This window comes from Emydura macquarii, unplaced genomic scaffold, assembly GCF_026122565.2.
Source record: "Emydura macquarii macquarii isolate MOO-44397 ecotype Brisbane River unplaced genomic scaffold, CSIRO-AGI_Emac_v2 contig_2676, whole genome shotgun sequence".
NCBI lineage: Eukaryota > Metazoa > Chordata > Testudines > Chelidae > Emydura > Emydura macquarii.
Window position 1 is genome coordinate 45,610,094 of NW_027132813.1, and position 18,576 is coordinate 45,628,669.

Genomic DNA, 18,576 nt, shown 5'->3' on the forward strand with positions numbered 1-18,576 from the left:
AACGTTTATGAGGTTGCTACAGTTATGTGGTTCCTTCGCTCAGGCAGTAGGAGCTTGTGCTTTTAGATTCGGAATACCAATGAGGCAGGAATTGCCGTCAGGCTACTCTATAGCAGAAACTTAGAGATCTTTTGGGGAGAGATGGAGGGGGGAGCCTCTGCTGATCAGTTCCCCCACCTCTGTTGAAATTACAGAGGGCAAATCCACAGCTGTCCTGAACAACACACATACAGACCTGCCTTAAGAGACGATAAGGGGAGAAAAGAAGCTGCTCCCCCATCACTAGACATCTACATGCATTCCTTTCATGTGTTCTATGATAATAAAACACCTTGTGAGACACAGCCATGACACACACAGCCTTGGGAGACACCTCGTCCCTGAGGGGGGCACCCACATAACGCGTAGATAAGCACATGTATTTATAGGTACCTCACAGAAAACTGCTGCACATTTATAAGAGAAATACCATAATTTCTAAATTCCCTTTGATGGTTTAATAGAAGTCATTCATGAATACTGATTTATCTGCTTACTCAGCAAAGCTGCTTGGCTTGGAGAAACAGGCTAGGTGGGTAGTTTTGCAGTTAAGCTTCAGTACCATCAACAAAGTTACCTCAAAAAATCCTCCTTTGGCGGCAAAGTGTGCAGCATTGTGTCTTTCATTGTCAAATATGTTAACATCTCCTCCTCTCTCAAGTATGCCACGCACCACCTCTAGAACACCTTCTCTTGCCGCTTCCATTAAGGCCGTGCGACCAGTAGCCTGTAAGTTAAACAGATTGGTTTTATGTTTACTTTCATTTTGGACAGCCCAAGCCAGTGTTGCAAGGTGACATAAGAACTGACGGCCTCCTTTATGCGTCATAAAGAAGGGTGTAAGCCCAATAATTTCAAAGTCTTTGGCAGGTCACCTTTAAAAACCTAATCCTACAGCCTTTAGGACTCATGAGCAGTCCCGCTGTCTTCTCTTGAGTAAAAGCTGCAGGATCAATCCCCATGAGCCAATCCTACAAGTAATTACATATGAGTAGCTTTACTCAAGTGAGTAGTCCCAATGAAGTTAATGTGTCTATTCATTGGAGGAAAATTACCCAGAGGCATGTTTATAGGATCAGCCCCTAGAGATTCAGAAGAGTTCAGCTGCCATTTCGGTTTTTCAATTAAGTGGCCAGACTTTCAAAAGTGCTTCTCACCCTGCCACTGACATGGCACTCAGAGGGCTTGCTGGATTCTTGCTTTGGAATCCCACAACGGTGGACGCAGATTTAAAACAGAGTACCATTGGTTTTCCCTGCCACAGACAATCTAGACAGGGACACAGGATCATCGGCTCCTCTAGCCCATACTAAGAACTTTGTGCAAAATGTGCCTGAAAACCACTTGTGCTAGCTTTGTCCATGTGCTAAGATGGAAGTGCACGGGAAGACTGATTCAGTGCACCAGCTGGGTCAAGGAGAAGCACTAAGCATAACTGGTAGAATAGTTTACTGGAAGATGGCAGGGTTTCAGAAATTCCACCAGTATTATTATATTCCCAAGCAAAACTAGCATATGCAAGTACAAACATTAGATTTATGCATAACATTTGTACACATTTTGTTACGACAGAATATACACTTTTAGGAACATTTGGCTTTAGGTGACCCAGTGACCTTTCCTGATGCATAGCATAGCGATAGTCAGTGGCACATGCTCTGTCCCTTACTGGCTACGTCAGGTCCACAAGTTGGAGTGTGCCTTTATGCTCAAATTCCAGTAAGATAAACACAGGATGCGGCTGTATATGAAAGGGTTATTGATGCACTAGACTACGCACCAATCCAAGTGTATATTACAGCATTACCTGGATCACTACTTTTCCTTATAGCTGCCTGCACATTTTGTCTCTTTCAAATGTGTTTACATGAAAGGGAAATATGGTCTAGAATTATTAAGATGTGTGCTGTTCTCTGCACCCCAGAGATGGACATATTTCATTTGGAGTCATACATATTTTGTTTGTGAAGCACTCTGAGATGCAAGATGCTCTAGTCATATAAAGTATTACAGTATTACTACCTGATCTGTGGTGGGGGAAATAGAATCTCCATCCCCCTGACATCACCTGGACATGCAAGCCAGGCAGTGAGACTGTCTTCCTTTGAAAATTATTCTGTACAAGCTGGAGCCAAACTGCTTCTACTCAGCCAAATGGTGAGTCACAGTGAATAGCAAACCATTTGTCCCAGCGAGTAAATTCAATGGAAATGAAATTCAGCTGATCCTGAATATACTGTAAAGAGTGAAACAGTTCCGAAGAACCCTATGAAGCTGGAACTTTGTCCCCTGGTAAGGATACTTTCTAAGTAGAAAATAATTCCTTGTTGCTAAGCTCTGATATTAAATGTTCCTTATTGCCTATCAATGTTAGCCCACCAGTGAAGGAGCAAGGAGTTGTCGGGGATTCTTTTATCTTATTAAAAAATTAAAAATATTTAACTTCTGCACTGCTCTTTGACCCAATAAAACAAGCAGATTAACTCGATAGTTAATAAGTAAATAAACTGGATTGTTCATCAGTTATGTTGGTCTGTTTCGAAGGCTATATTTGGGGTAGGAGATGTAAGAAACTGCTGCACTGCTGGCAAGTGGCTGGAGCGATTATGCTTGTGCACTTTCCAGGCAGGCTGATTAGGTCTTGTGAGGCTCAGGGAGTTTGCTGTGGAGAAACGCTGTTAAAAAAAAAAAAAAAAAAAAAAAAAAGTTTTAAAAGGTCTAACCTGAAGATCCGTGTTTCAGCTTCAGTCCAGCAGCTGGTACTAAGGGGGAAAGGGGCAGTAGCCCTAAACCACTCCCTATGAAGTGTGTGGTACTAACACGCTCCTTCCTTTGCACTTGGAGCTCATATCCCCATATGATAATGGCACACCCACAATCAGTAAAACCATTCCAACTGGATAGCTAGCTGGGCATTCTCTGTGTGTGGGCTTTGGAACTCACTCCCCCTCTTGGTCTAACACAGCCTGAGTCTCTTTAATGTACGGAGCTAACCCCATCTATTTTCATGGTCATCTTGGGAGACAAAAGCTGGACACTGTTTGTGGGCAGGTGAGGAATATTTGGGCTGGATAATTTTCAATATAGGGATAAGGATAAGCTCCTGGATCTGTGATTACCTGAAACATATGGAACATTGAATGTGCCCTGAGCACTGGTGTGGCTTTTTTTAAACGTCTCACTGTAATGAATGAATAAATAACTGACCTGGATTATGGCTGCCCCTTGCATTCATGCATGACAGAAAGGAGGGTAAAGGAGAAGTTTTCTTGTAGCATCTCATGGTTCTCATGCAGGGCGAGCTACACTACACGTCTACTTTTATTGAATATAATTGCAGCATTTAAAACCATAGCTCAGATCCTTCGGCTCATGTAAATGGGCACACCTTCACTATAGCAACAGGGCTATAGCGATTTACACCATTTGGGGAGCGGGCCTGGTTGTTTTTATACTTATCAATAATTGGATCACAACCTCCCAAAATCCAAAAAAGGAGATAAATGATCCAGGTGTGGGATCTCAGCAAAATAAAACAAGGATGATGAAGGAGAGGTGCTATCAGGGGCAGTGACCTTTACATTGCCCAGAAATTAACTGCCTGATGTGTCTTACAATTATTTCAATTTAAAGATATATGGTCATGTATTGTAGTGGTCTTACAAGTGCATTACAATAGTATGTATACATATTCAATGTTAGGAACATTCCTACTAGGTTTATCGCATTGGGGTCTGCTCCTCTTTCCAAAAATTTCAGACATATTTCTTTAATCTCATGTGCTTGTTCACAGGCTTGTAGGAATACTGGTTTCCCATCGATAGTACAGTTGTTAACATCTGCGCCATATTCTAAGGCAATCTGAACGCAGCGGCAGTGCCGTTTCGTAGGTAAAATGCAGTAAAACAAAATTCCTGCAACAAAAAACAGAATGGCTGTTAAGCAACAAACATTAGGGGGCTGAAATAAATAGCAGGAAAGGTAATTTAGGCCCTCATTCAGGAATCTGATCTGCACGGACAGGTCCCTTGGACCAGTACACAGATCCATTAATTTCTCAGGTATAAAGATCTGTCCAGATTATAGGATCAAGACCTTAGAAATTAACACATGAAATGGTATTTGGGATTTCAACGGGACCACTTGTGAAGTAAAGCAATACTCAGTGAGAGTGAGGTATCAGAATCTGACCCTGAATAGTTAGGCACGTATAAAACTAAATACTGGAGAGAGCTATAGCCTAAATTCCTGATCCAGCAAAAATGTCTTCACTTTCAAAACCACAAAAGCTCTTAAGAATAATGGCTTTGTTGGGTTGTATAGACTGAACGCTAGGATGCTGAGTACTAAGCCACAGGCCTGCTACGTGAGCCAAAGAAACAATCCTGTAATAGTTAGGCTCTTACCCACTATGTTGACCAGCCACTAGAGGGGAACATAACTTACATGACTAGCATGTGACAAGAAAGCAGCATGTAATTTGTGTTGATTCGGGCTCCAAAGATACTTCTTCTGTCTAATATGATTAATCAGGACTCTTTTTACCTTTTCCTTCATTATCGACTATGGTCATGTCTGCCTCAGCCTTCGCTAGTTTATCCAGGGCTAAGTCATGGCCTCGCTCAGCTGCTTTCATTGCAGGAGTGCGTCCCTTTCGGTCTTGAACATCTGGATGAGCTCCTTGCTCCAGCAGGAAGTTGCACATGTCAATGTCATTTGCAATGCATGCCAAATGAAGGGCACTATCTCCATCGACAGGTTCTGTGAAATTAATGAGTTCTGGGAATCCAAGCTTGGTCAGCTTTTCTATCTGCTTCTTGTCTTTCTGGCGAACACATTGGAGAACTTTGTAGATCTGCAAGTTTTCAAGTCTTTTGTCTGCCAGAGACATCTTTGATCAAATGAAGTTAGTCTTCTTCAAAGGGAATACTTTCTGGGCAAAAACCACATAAAACACAGAAGTGAAGTTATTCTCCTTACAAGCCACAATGGGGTTGATCTAAATCACCTATACATCAATTAAAGTTTTTCATTTGATTTCAGAGGCCATTAAGCATCCGCATTATTCTTGATTTTATATGTGCGTATATATAACAGGGGTGGCCAGACTGTGGCTCATAAGCTGCATACAGCTCTTTTACAGTTAAAGTGTAGCTCACGGACCCCCTATGCGACTCCCATTCTCCCCTACCAGACTGGGGTGGGGAGCTCAGAGTTTCTGCCCTGCGGCAGGGTGGTGGGGCTAGAGGATTCTGCCCAGCAGGGAAGAGGGTCTCGAAGGGTCAGTAAGTTTGGCCACCCATTATATACGCACATATGTACACACAGAGAGACATGTACATATGCATAACACTTCAAAAATAACTCCTTTACAAAAAACTCTTCCCGATTATCAAGCATTTAAATTGTTACGAAGAGGTTTTGTTTAATGTGGAAACTAAATGTTGGATTTACTGCAGTTAGGAGCTAAAACATAAGGTTTTCTGTTAGAGAGACTGTTATAACAAAGCCTGAATTGATGCAGTTCAACAAAATCATAAAAGGAGGTCTATAGGCTGGTATTTTAATGCCTTCATTTAAAAAAAAAAAAAATCAGAAGTCACAGCTTTCTCTGCTCTTGCTAAAATATACAAGATGAAATTAACTCCTGTGCAGAGGGCCAGCAAAAGACCTCTGCACTACTTGAGCCCTATTCTGTAGTAAATAGCATACAGGCCTTGTGTTGGGTCACTTGCACAGGGAGAAAATTGCACATCCACTGATTCCTGTGATACGTCTCCTGAGAAAAGTATTTTGGAGAGAAGGAGCTGTGATGTAAAACGGTTCCATCCAAGTGATGCAAAACATGTAAACATGGTTTCATGGAATTCCCAGGGGACACTAAGATGCTGGATATAAGAATAGCATTTACCTCAACTAAGTATAAACTTGTTTTTTTAAATTTTCCTTGACCCAGTGTCCACACTATTTATAATTAAAGGTAAAGCAAATTGAGGGAAATAAGAACCCTAGGAACGTGATCACCCTTGTTACATGCTATCATAGAGGAATCAGGGAAACAGCCCAGAGCTCAGAACACCCCACCCCAACTCACCCCACCGGTTGTCCCCTTTTCCTTCCCCAGACCTTGACCCCTACATCCACACTCCTCAAACCTGAGTATGTGGTATTTGTGACCCGGCACACAGGATCACAGTGCTGCTTAGATTAGGCCCAGCTGCCCTTCTGTCATAACCCAGCACAAACAAGAGTGGTATTATGACCCGGCATGTCAGGTTGCAGTGCCACTCACTCAAATTTGGCCTGGTTGGCCCTCCATGACATTGTGACCAAGCATGTGGGGTCACAGACCTCTCAGGTTTGGCCCAGCCAAAAAGTGATCAGGCCCTTGGGTTGGATGCCCTCCCACGCCACCCCAGCTCCATGGCCTTTGGAATGAGAAGCACTGTCAGCTGTGTGGAGAAAGTTGGTACAATGCCTAATCACCAGAGCTGGTTGAAAAATATCAAATACTTCCTGTGGGAATTTTTGAAAAACTCCATGTAAACTTTGCATTTGTTGGAAAGCCAATTTGTGTTAAAAAGAGTCTTTGCCAGCTCTATACCACACTATACTTGACTCCAGCAATGTCTAGGAGCTCCTTGCTTTGAGTGTCACATTAGCTCAGAAATGATTAATAAAATGTACCAATGTTTGTTGTTTGTAATGTAAACTTATCAAAATGCATCAAGTGAATTTTAATCATACACCAGCCTACAATTTAAGGAATTACCTTTCCAGATGACGTGGTTTTCTCCCATTTAACTAGCACCAGGAATTAGATTATTATTTATTTATATTGTACTCCCGGAGCACTCAGCAGCCCAGTCATGGACCAAGACCCCATTGTGCTAGGTGCTGTACAAACACAGAATAATAAGATATTCCCTGACCCAGAGAGTTTACAATCTCTGTAACAAGTTGTTTTGGCAAATATTTGGATTTAAATATTAAATTCTATTCTGTGTAGGTTCTTATCTCATCCTCATTATCATAGTATCTGAGCCTCACCCAGTCGTATACTAAGCAAAAAGACTAACATCAGTCATGTGTGGTTTGTTCTCTCACTATGCTTATATTTATTGCATTTGGTTATTCTGACAAAAGGAATAAGTGCAGCCTTTTATAACAGACTGTCATGAATGTCTTGTATACAGATGTGAGCTGCCTCCACCCTGGCCAGTATAAATGGCTCCTTACTGAAAGGGGAGCATGCCATGCCATACCATCCAAAGGGCTGGTGCAGGGCGTGCATTCCCCATGCGTGCTGGTAAGCTTTGAGCAGCACAATCCCTCCAACAGCTTGCCCCTAGGGCAATGAGACTCCCTACCACTCCCCATGTCGTCTGAAGCCTTGTTTTTTTTTTTGGCTAAGCTTAAGCCTTGTTCTTGGGCTAAGCAGTAGCAGCCATATTAGGAGAGACAGTAGCCATAAGCTTAGTAGCAGGTGATCACATCTTCACATTCCTGAAATTACTTCAAGACAATGTAATATCAGGCTGTTAAGAAGGTGATACTGTCCTAATGGTACCTACCGCCACCACCAGATTAAGAAACAGATTTTAAAATGCTTAAAGAAAACTTTGCCCTGGTCAACACTTACCTGGAGATTCGGCAGCAGTTGACGGGAGTTATGCAAACTACGCAGAGTAGCTTGTGTAACTCCCGTCGACTGCTCTGCTTCCCTTCTGCGCACTGTCCACACTGCGCTACTTGAGGGGGTGGTTTTACTCAGTCGACTTCCTGATCAATTGAGCGGGTCTACACTGACCACTCAATCGATCCGGAAAGATCGATCTGGCGTCATCGTCAGTATAGACGTACCCTTTGTTTGATAGCATTCTGTCTGGAAAGGAATCACGTATCAACAGCTGTGGCTGTAAAATCTACACTTCTTACTGTTTTGTCTTTATGGTACCCACTTCTCTATTGTTTATCTGAAAGGTTTCTGTCTGGTTCTTTGATTGTTTCTGTCTGTTGCATAACTAAGTGTGCATTATTTAAATCAATTAAGGTGGTGCGATATGATTGGTTAAAGGACTTTTTTTATAATGGGTTAGGATTGGTATTTTGTGGTACTTTAGTTTAAAATGGTTGGTTAAGGTACAGCTAAGCAGGAACCAAGTTTTAACTATATAAACTGAGGTCCAAAAGGAAATTCTTACTTCTTTGATACCTAACTCCAGAACACAACTGAAGAAGATCAGAGCTGCCAGATCTCAACACCCTGCCAACCATACTGTGCAGAAGCTGGTCTCCCCAGATGATCTTACCCTGACTGGTCACCAGGAGAAGTTTGTCCGCCTTATTGGGAGAGGTGAGCATTGTATGCTTACCATGTGTATTCTGTTTTGATATTTGTTAATAAATAGAGAATAAGGATATTACTGTGTAAGGCTCCTCCACTGGTAAAAGATCCCGCAAACCTGCAGAGATTTACACCCAGAGCCCTACACACTGGGAAAGGGTGGGTACTTCAATTAACCAGGTTACACCCAGAGCCCTACAGACTGGGAATGGGTGACCCTGAGCCCTAGAGTGTGAATTGGGTACGGGTAGGTGCCTTTCCCTTGGAGCTCTATGGATTGGGAAAGGGTGGGTGTGCCTTAACCGGGTTATGCCTTGAGCCCTAGGGATTGGGGTAAAGATGGGGTGCCCTAGTGTGCAGGTAACACCTACTGGCTCTGTCATTAGTTGTGCACACACGCTGCAAGTTCTTCTATCTATCCAAATGATGTTCAGGAAACCCAAAGTTATCCAAGGAGAAAAGTGGAGAAAGGAACAGAGTACAAAGCTCCTTGCCCTCTGGAAGAAATGTAAAAATTCTTCATTGTTCTTCTATCTGCAACTAAGAGTACCTGACCTAGAGACGAGAGTACAGGTCAAGTCACCACCCATCTGGTGATAAATTATGTAGTTCTACAGAAGTCAGAGCTACATCGACTGATTTACATCAGCTGAAGATCTGTTGATTTATATATTCAAGGTTAATACTTCTGTGTACAAATCTGGATGTTATGCAGTACTTGTCAGTGATACTTTTAGGAACAAATCTTGTTTTTTCTTCCCTTCCATCTCCCACACAGAACCCTAAAGACAAACTTTAGGTTCTTCTTCACTGGAATGGGGACAGTTAGGACCTAGGTTTCCCATGCAGGGGCAGTGTCTCAATTTAGAAAAGTAAGTATTTGCCAGCCACTAGCAGTACCCATACACAACAGGTGTGATGTTCAGCACATCTGACTTTGTTTAATGGAGTATTCTTTGATTCAACACACTACATATTACACCCAAAAAACTACATTAAGAGAATGTTACGGTTGCAAAGTCAAGTTAGGAAATGCCAAAATTAAAGTTGCTTGTGCAAGCTTAATTTGGCTGCCCTGTGTGCACGCATAATGATATTGTCTTTAATTACGTGATCACATATTATTTATTCCACAGAACCCCTGTCTCATTAAGTGCACAGGATGGATGGAGATCATTGAATGAGCCGCTATTCACTATCTTGTTTAATCCTTAAAGTTCAATGTGTGGGCTTAGGCCTTATTTACTGTATACAATTCATATCCTGCTCTGAACACAGGATTTTTAATTTCCTCATGGGCTCATCACAGAGTGCTTCACAAAACATGAATTTCTCAACACACCTATGAGGTGGGGCGGTATTATCCCCATTTTACAGATGAGGAACTGAAGCATAGACATTAAGGTCACAAGAGGCAACTAGTTTTGGGTGCCCACTCTGAGATGCTTAAGGTCTGAATATTCACACAGCTTATTTTATAGCACTTTATTTGTCCACAACACAGCTCTCACTAACTTCAGTTGCAGTTGTGAGTGCTTAGCCCATCTGCAACTCCCAACCACCTGTTTCAAGTTTGGCACCTGGAAAATAAGAACATAAGAACAGCCATACAGGGTCAGACCAATGGTTCGTCTAGCCCAGTATCCTGTTTTCCAACAGTGGCCAATGCCAGGTGCTTCAGAGGGAATAAATAGAAGAGGTAATCATCAAGTGATCCATCTCATCGGACATTCTCAGCCTCTGGTAAAGAGCAACTCCTGCCTATCATGGCTAACAGCCATGGATGGACCTATTCTTCATAAACTTTTCTAGTTCTTTTTTTAACCCTGTTATAGTCTTGGCCTTCACAACATCCTCTGGCAAGGAGTTCCACAGGTTGACTGTGTGTTGTGCAAAGAAATATCAATGGTCTCACAGTTAGCTGCCACCAGTGAAAAGCTTGGTTTAAGTGTCTTGCCCAGCATAACATAGGAATTCCGTGGTAAAGGCAGGGATAGAATCAATTTTGCATGACAGTAATCAACTTCCTTAATCATGAGACACTCCTTTCTCCTCTAGCAGCTCCCAGTCTCATTCACTTAGTATCTCCCAGCTTCTGCAACAAATGAAACTTTTGAGTGTTTGACCTTGCAACCTTAGCGTTTTTTAAATCATTAATTTTGCACATCATCATTTTTTAACAGCCCTTAAAAAACAAATGTCATCATGTGGAACTCACTGATCTCCACAAGGGTCATCAGCAGGGTTGGAACCTTGATAGCCACAGCAGAGACTTCTGCTACTTGAGCTACTGGAGTAACTGAGAGCAATAGTAGGCTGGCACCCTGTACTTGGACCAACCACTAAGGAGGGAGGAGTCATATTTTGACAGTGCGTTTCTGATATTTGCTGACAGTCTTGGGAAATATTGGGTTTCCATTCCAGGCTCTAGAAGGGAGCATGCTACAATGGTCACAGACCCTTCTGCGCCTCTCCCCTCCACAAAGCCTGATCACTTCTGGACCCTGTCCTTGCCAGCTTGTCTCTCTCCCAGCCCTGTATTTCCCACCCAGCTCCTCATCCCAGCCTTCCCCCACCAGCTCCTTGTGTCTGTTGCCTCTCTCAGCCAGTCTCCATGTCTCCCTCTCGTCAGGCTCCTCATCTGATCTCAGTCCCCATCATGCAGCTTCTTCCTTCTCCAGGGGCACCAACCCATGGACAGCACAGGAGAGAGAGACTCACTGCTTTCAGTTCCAGTGTCCATCCCCTTGCACATGCAAGGAAAGTCTTGCACAGCCCTGCATCCCTAGGCTGGAACATGCCCTGTGCAGATTGAACCTTCAGAGAACTTAACTGCCAAATGAACATCACTACTGAGCACGTGTAAACTTATTTTTCAGAGGTTTATAATTTGGCCAAATTTTTGCAGATTTTCACAACAACAACAGAAGGCACACTCCTGACACTCACATGAGGTCCCTACCAAATTACAAGTCCCTGCTCCAACATGTGGAGAGTGGGAGTTTTTCATAAAAATGGTTGTAAACCTTTTTTTTTTTTTTTTTTAGAACATGGGTAAAAACATTTTTCCTTAAACTCATCCTTGGAAATGTCTGAACCATTTTTCCTGACACTTTTCTAAATAATTCAGTCTCAGACAAACACTCAGCATGGAAAATTCCAGCCCAAGCAGTTAAAAGTTTGACAAAGTTATAAACAACTGAAAACAGGGTACTAAAATGGAAAGTGTCAGGCAATGTTAAAATATAGGTGATGTTACCAGCACCAACACTAATTCTGTGCAATATGCAATTACACTGGTGTTGATTTAAAAAAAATATTATTCAGCATTTTGCTAGTCTGTGTTGTTAAGCAAATATTAGGAACAGAACTCATTCTATAATTTTAATCAGTGTTACCTTTGACATAATATTCTTTGTTGGGAGGAAGGACTGCTTAGAGCCTTGACCCAGGTACACTCTGGCAAACCTCACACAAACATAGCTATGCCAATAAACCTAAATCCCAACCTGTAACACTTCTATCTCTCTTCGTGCCAGATTCCATCATGGTTTTGTGATGGACTAGACTGAGAATTTAAAAAAACACTCATTTTAATTTTAGTTTAATTATTTCTCCAATACACCAATTAGTAGGAGGGTCTTTTAAGCAGATTCCTATTTTCTCATGGAACTTGCCAAACCTAGATGCACAGAGGGAAACTTTTCAAGGGCCTAAGTGTGAGCACAAGTATCCAACTCCCATTCACTGATTTTCCATGGAAGATGGGGACCTACTAATTGCCCTTTATGCCATTGAAAATCTGCCTCCCTGTGTTTCTCAAAGGGCCATTATCATCAATAAAAATATCTCATTGCTGTCTGATTTTTTTCCCTTGCTATTGTTACCAGTAACACCTAAAGCACAATCCTGCAAACACCAACATACGTGCTTTGCTTTACTCACAAACGTAATCTCAATTATTACAATAACTCTTTGCAAGGCTTTAAGATTAGAGGGAAAAACACTTCTCTTTTTTCAGTTTGTTTACTGTATGCAAGTGTCAGCACTTTGTGTATAGTTGGGTCTTTACCCACTGTGTGTATGTGAGACACACCTAGCAACAACAACCAAAAAAAGAAATACTTAAATAAGACCTGGAAAATGTAAAACCACAAAATTGGCAGAAAAACTCAGGGATAGGTACAGTAACTGAAATTACTTTTACTTCTTTTTTAAAAGCTAGATTTCAAGTTGGCAATGCCCCTTTTAACAAGGACTGTTCACAAACCAGTAAACAAAGTTATAACAGACTGTCTTTTTAAAAATGTGTTTAGCATTTTAAAATTTTAATTAGTTTACATACTGACAGTGTAGATAAGCCCGAGCCCTATACCATGACACAAAAGAACTTAATATGGTAGCAGCACCTCACTGCGTTTTCTGCTTTATACAATTAACCGCCTGAGATTTCAGCTGCATGACTTCATTTAACTCATGTTTAATGGGAGCTGTGCAACACAGTCTCATCATTTATCCCCGCACAGTGAACAACCTACACATTACAATGCTACAGTTAAGGCTCAGATGGATATCCCTTTCCCTTCTAAGCCTTTGATTTTTAAATTGTATGTCACTTCTCAAAAAATGTTCTGTTTGGTTCGGACCGAAATACAAGGTAGATGACCACTGTAGGGACGTCACACCCCACTCATGCACCCATCTAGAAAACTAAAAGCAAGTCAGCATCAGTGTCCCTTTCTCGTTTGCAATCGCTAAATCTCCAGTCCTATCCTGAGCTCCTCATGGGCGGACCTCCAGGGAAGGGTCCACACTGGCAAGAGCCTACCTGTGCGGATCCATTGCACGACGACGGGGGGGCAATCCTGAGCGCCACATGGGTAGACCTGAGGCTAAGCAGGCCTTGCAGGGAAAGAGCAGGGGGCCTAATGTATCTAGTCTCTTGTCCTCCAGGTGCCTATGCCACCTCTAGTAAGAAGAGGGAATATATCCGCCCCGCGGTGGGGTAACGATGTACGGCTCCGATTGACCGGCTCCGCCCTGACTCTAGGGGAAGAGCTCTTAAAAAACCAAACCAACCACCACCAGAATTGGCAAAGTAGGGGCCCGCGGCTGCCCTGACGGGCGCCCAGCTGAGCATGTGAGTCCGGACCCTGCACCCCCCTCCCCAGGGGAGCTGGCCCGAGCTACCGGCAGCAATGCCCACGCTCCCCCGGCACCGCTAAAATGCAGCCACCTCTGGGGGGGAGCGGGCGGACCACAGCACCACCGCTGCGCCTCCACCCACTCCTGCAGGACGGCGCCGGAGAGAGGCCTCCCAGGGCCGGAGGGAGGCAGCCGCCGCCGAGCATCCCAGGTGGGCACCGGCCAGGCTCGCCGCCCCTCTGCTCTTGCCAGGGTCCCTCCCGGCATCAATGACCCGCCGCAGCCAGGACGCGGCCTCACCTGTCGCACCTACGGGGGGGAGGGTAGCCCCGCCCCAGCCTCCCTCCCTCCCTCGCCCCCTGCGCGGGCTCACCTCGGGCCCAGCAGCAGCAGCAGCCTCGCGCGGGCGGAGCGGCATGGCTCGCGCGCCCCCAGCCAGGGAGCCGCCGGGCGCCGCGTGGCGAGGGACCGTGTGTGTGTGTGTGTGTGTGTCACCATCACCCCGCCGCTCCCATAGCAACAGCCGCCCGGCCCGCACATGCGTAATAATGCCAGCCTAGCTTAGCCCCGCCGCCCTTCTCCCTCCCCGCCTGGCGCGGCGGCGTGTGACTCCAGGCTCTGTGGGCTGCGGCCCGCCCCCTCGCTTCGCTGCACGCCGTTCCGCACCCGCCGGGAGCGCTCCACCTCATCCCCCTCTTCTGTGGCCCCGCATCCCCTCTCCTGGCCTGCACCCCTCTTCCTTGCACCCTCAGTTCGCTGCACGTCATCCCCCCCTCCCTTCTGCGCCCCCAATTCCCTGCACCCCGGGTTCCCTGTACCACCCCCTGTTCTGCAACAGACAAGATTTGCAGGGGCAGGTGTTAGGGATAGTGCTCCTCTCTGCTGAGGAGGCGCAGTTGCTGGAAAGCTTTAGAAAGTGGGGCTGTGCCTGGGGAGAAAATAATAGCAGCATAGCCGCCTCTTCCCCCTGCTAGGGTGACCAGCTAGCCAGTGTGAAAAATCAGGACAGGGGGTAATATCCACCTATATAAGAAAAAGCCCTGAATATCTGGACCATCCCTATAAAATGAGGAGATCTGGTTACCCCCTGCAATCCCTGGACAGGAGAGCCCCGTAAGTTATGTCTACACTCTATAGTGTGGCACTCAAGAGTCCTGGAATTCACAATGCAAAAGGCACTGCAAGTCACTGCTTTTCTGAGCAACAGGCATTCCCTAAACCCCACTCTGTCTCCGATTTTGATTTGTACAGGCAAGTTATGTCTACAATGGACGTTTTTCTAAAAATCATCCAGGAACTGATTGTGCAGCAGCACAACTGGTAGCAATGCTCCTGGTGTGAGAGCACCTGATCACGTCACATTTATAATTTTAGAGCTTATTGTCAGAAAAAGAAACGAACGAGATTTGTGGCTAGCCATGCCCAAAATTACACATCTGCTCCCTGAGGATTTTATATGGCTGTGATCTTTTGGGACGCACACAGACCAGTAACCTTGGGTGCCTTGAGGCCATACTGCTTGGTTCAGAGTTCTGACACCAGTAGCTTGTGCATGTGTAATGTATGGGTTACTAAAATCCAAAGGGTTGATGTGTTAAAAATGATTGGATAAAGAATAAATAATCTGTAAGGTGAAAATGTATAAATGACCTAACTGAACCTGGGCCCAAACTCGAGAGACATCGGACCAGAAACTGAAGAACAGGACTGCCGGACCAGTCCAAGGGATCAGAGAAGGCGACAACTATCATGGAAAGTGGAAGAACTTCCCAGTGCCCCAGAATGTGGCAACTTGGACCCACTTACCCATTCTGTCCTGTTTGTTATTATATGTCTGGCATCAATGTATGTCCAGACTTTATAAGTGACAATAATTCTGTCTGCAATTGTATAAATAAAGGTGAAAATTGAGTAAGCCTAAAATGGATGGATTTGTGACTCAGTTTCTTTTTTACTCCCAACAGGCTCTTCCTGGCTGATAGCTCAGCTTTGGAGATGTGCCAAGTAAATGAAGAATGATGCGATGTAGTAGGTAGAGAAATTGAAAGCATAAATGGTGAAGATCCTTGAATATGCCACAAAGCTTTGCGACTGGAAAAAAACAGCTTCCACAGAGGGATTGATCAATCAGCCTGAGGAAGTGAAGAACTTCAGATCAAAGCACAGAAAAATCAGGACCTGATCTACTTCAATTGGGCCGAACTGCCATTGCTATAGCACTCAGTGGGGCAGGCAAAGCTGCTGAATGCTACTTTTGTGCTCATCTGATCTGCAGAACTGTGCAAAGCCAATTTAACCCATGTCATAAGTTAAGGCAGCCTCAGAGCTGCTGTAACTAGCACCAGATTGTAAGGGCTCCCAAGGGTATATTAGGCTGTCCAGGAATTACTAGAGCGCTGCATGCTTTGGCCACACCCCCTTATTCCCAGCACCACCTCTTTACACTACAGGGGCCAGGAGAAACTTGTGTAGAGGAGGCAGTGCCAGCTGGGGCTTCCCCCACTCCATGTGACTTTTCAGCTGCCTGATTTAGGGCAGTTTACAGCCTCATTTGGTACTGATGGAGGGACACAAACTTGAGTGTTCTCTAAAGAGTTACACCAGGACTTAATTTGATCCATTGACAGAACAGGATTCAGGAGGTATCACTAGCAGAATCTGATAGTTAGATGATCAGAAATAAATTGGTTTCTAAATAAGACCGTTTCAATAAAATATTAATTTGTGAGATGGGAATTTGTTTCATCCTGTTTTATACATGCTAAGTGTTAACCTCAATAACTCATACAGCATGTATGCCTCATACTATGATGGGCAAAGCCCCCATTACCCATATGCTCACTTTGAAGCAGCAGGATGAGCTAATTATACATGAAAAGATTTTGCTGCAGAACAGCTGCTTCAGAGTGCTTGGAATTTAAATATAAGAGCTTTTGAGTGCTTTGTTCAGGGCTGGGGAAAGGCACTAGACTGACAGCAACTAGAGAAGTTCTCTCTACAGCACAGGTGCAGCACACCACTATCAGTCTCAATATATACCAACATGCTGCATTTGTATACTGCCTTGCATCCATGGATCCCAAAGCACTAGAACATAACTAAGCTTCACTGCCCACCTGTGAACATGGCATTATATGCTGTCAGAAATATTATGCAGATGGGAAAACTGAGGCACAGAAAGTGGTATTGTGGCCCTATTGACCAGAGTTGGTATGGAGCCTAGCACGATTTCAGTTGTGTGTGCACACTGGCATGCTATTCCACATTACACTGAGCATGTTGTGACTTAAACCTGTTGCTCCTCCAACCATTATCTTCCCAAGGTTAATTACTACTATACTCTGTCATCTAGTCCCATCTTACTACAAGTCCTCCTTCTGTTTTATGCTGCATCACTGCAAGTCCTCTTCCCCATACCAGCTCGCAAGCCTGATGCATAGTGCAACGACACAAGCCTAGCACGTGGCTAATTATAATGTCCATCTGGATCATAAATAATGTTAAAATCAGCCACGTTACCTTGCAGGAGTGTGAGATTACGTTAGCATGGCTAACGAACGCATTAGTCTTGGTAGAGTTAAGTAACACATTGTTCCTAACAAAGAGCTAGATTGTGCGTAGCACACACCTGGCTCTGTAGAGAAAGAAGAGCTCCTGCACAGCTGTCTAAACATTACCCACAACACACCTCCAGAATCCCCAGGAGCAAATGAGTGGGGACTGGGTAGGGAGGGGTAAGGTCTGGACAGATCCCTAGCTCCTCCCTCTCACACCCGGGCCACTGGAGCTGCACGGGTGTACAGGGAGACATCATAAAGGGGTGTCTCAGATTACTACCTCTCCTCTAGTCAACCCAAAATTAAATTTTTTCTCTTTTGTTTTTGTTGTTTCACTAAGAAAGAAAGAAAAATATTGGGGTCAATCTAAAACAATTTTTTGTTTCAGTGTTTCGCTGCAGACAGGGAACTGAAAAATTGATTATTCACACAGCTCCACTTACCTCCTAGCTTCCTAAATACAAATGTCGGGCCCTACCTTGCATTCTTTGCCCACCCAAAGCTCCCACTAGCTTCAGCAGGACCTCTGGATGCACAAAAGAGATAGGATCAGGATTTTAAAGGGCAGTGGGAGTCTCAGCACTTTAACCCTTTAAGGTTACTTTAGTGTATTCAGTCCCCACTCTTGGAAAGGTGCTCCATGGTTCCTAAGCTCTGGAACTGAGGGTATATAACCTCGGTCATCTCTGTCCACCTGCCTAAGGGCCTAGGCCAAAGCCCATGGAATGCAGTAGTCGTGGATCCAATTCACTCCTTTCATTAGTTCTTTGTAGGCAAGAATCGTTAGGACAAAAAAACCAAACAAACAGAAGAGTTCTTTTTGTAGTTATTTGTAGTTAATGTTAGTGTAGGTTAGTACTGGTGAGACGTAGCCTAGACTGTGTTTGATTCTGCGTACACTAATGTCCAACCCATTCTGATCCTTACTGTTACATTATCACTGTTGTCCACTAATATTCATCGTAAGTTCTTACTTAAGTTTGCAAGACTGATGAGAAACAACAGCCTCAAGTGAGTCATTCATCTAGCGCTTATGAACAAGGCTAATGAAATATTGATCACGCTGTATCGCATATGCAGCAAACAGAGGAGCGATTTTCAGCTGAAAATAATGCATGACTGACAGAAGCGGACTGGGCAAGCAGCTCTTCTGAAATGCCTGCTGTCTTCCTGCAAACCCTGAATTATTGCTGAATCTCTTGGAAACATAACCTGTAAATGGAAGGGATAACAGCGTGCAATTAACAGCAACATCATCTGGAATAATCATGTGTCTCATGGGGCTGATTGTGAAACCCTGTCCCATTGATTTAAAAGGACCTGCTTTAGGAATAGGAGGTGCTACTCACAGTGAGTATATCAAACTCTAACCCCACCTGAGCCAGGCACACAATTTACCTGGCCTATGTGAAGAATGTATAAATGAACCAGATTATAAGGAAAGATGGCTGCAATTCCCAAAATAAAGTCTCTTGGTTTGGGGGAAGG

At 44.1% G+C, this 18,576-nt stretch overlaps 1 protein-coding gene across 1 annotated transcript in view; it reads right to left on the reverse strand.

Annotated features, from left to right (window-relative positions):
- ANKEF1 (ankyrin repeat and EF-hand domain containing 1) overlaps positions 1–14,040 on the reverse strand; it is a 31,266-nt gene extending 17,226 nt beyond the window's left edge. The window contains exons 1-4 of the mRNA XM_067564676.1: positions 13,905–14,040; positions 4,585–4,972; positions 3,754–3,953; positions 617–766 (exon numbers count right to left, since the gene is read on the reverse strand). Coding sequence (XP_067420777.1) covers positions 617–766; positions 3,754–3,953; positions 4,585–4,930 — 696 coding nt within the window. The 5' untranslated portion in view covers positions 4,931–4,972; positions 13,905–14,040. The remainder of the gene's footprint in view (positions 1–616; positions 767–3,753; positions 3,954–4,584; positions 4,973–13,904) is intronic.
- Positions 14,041–18,576: the final 4,536 nt, after the last annotated feature.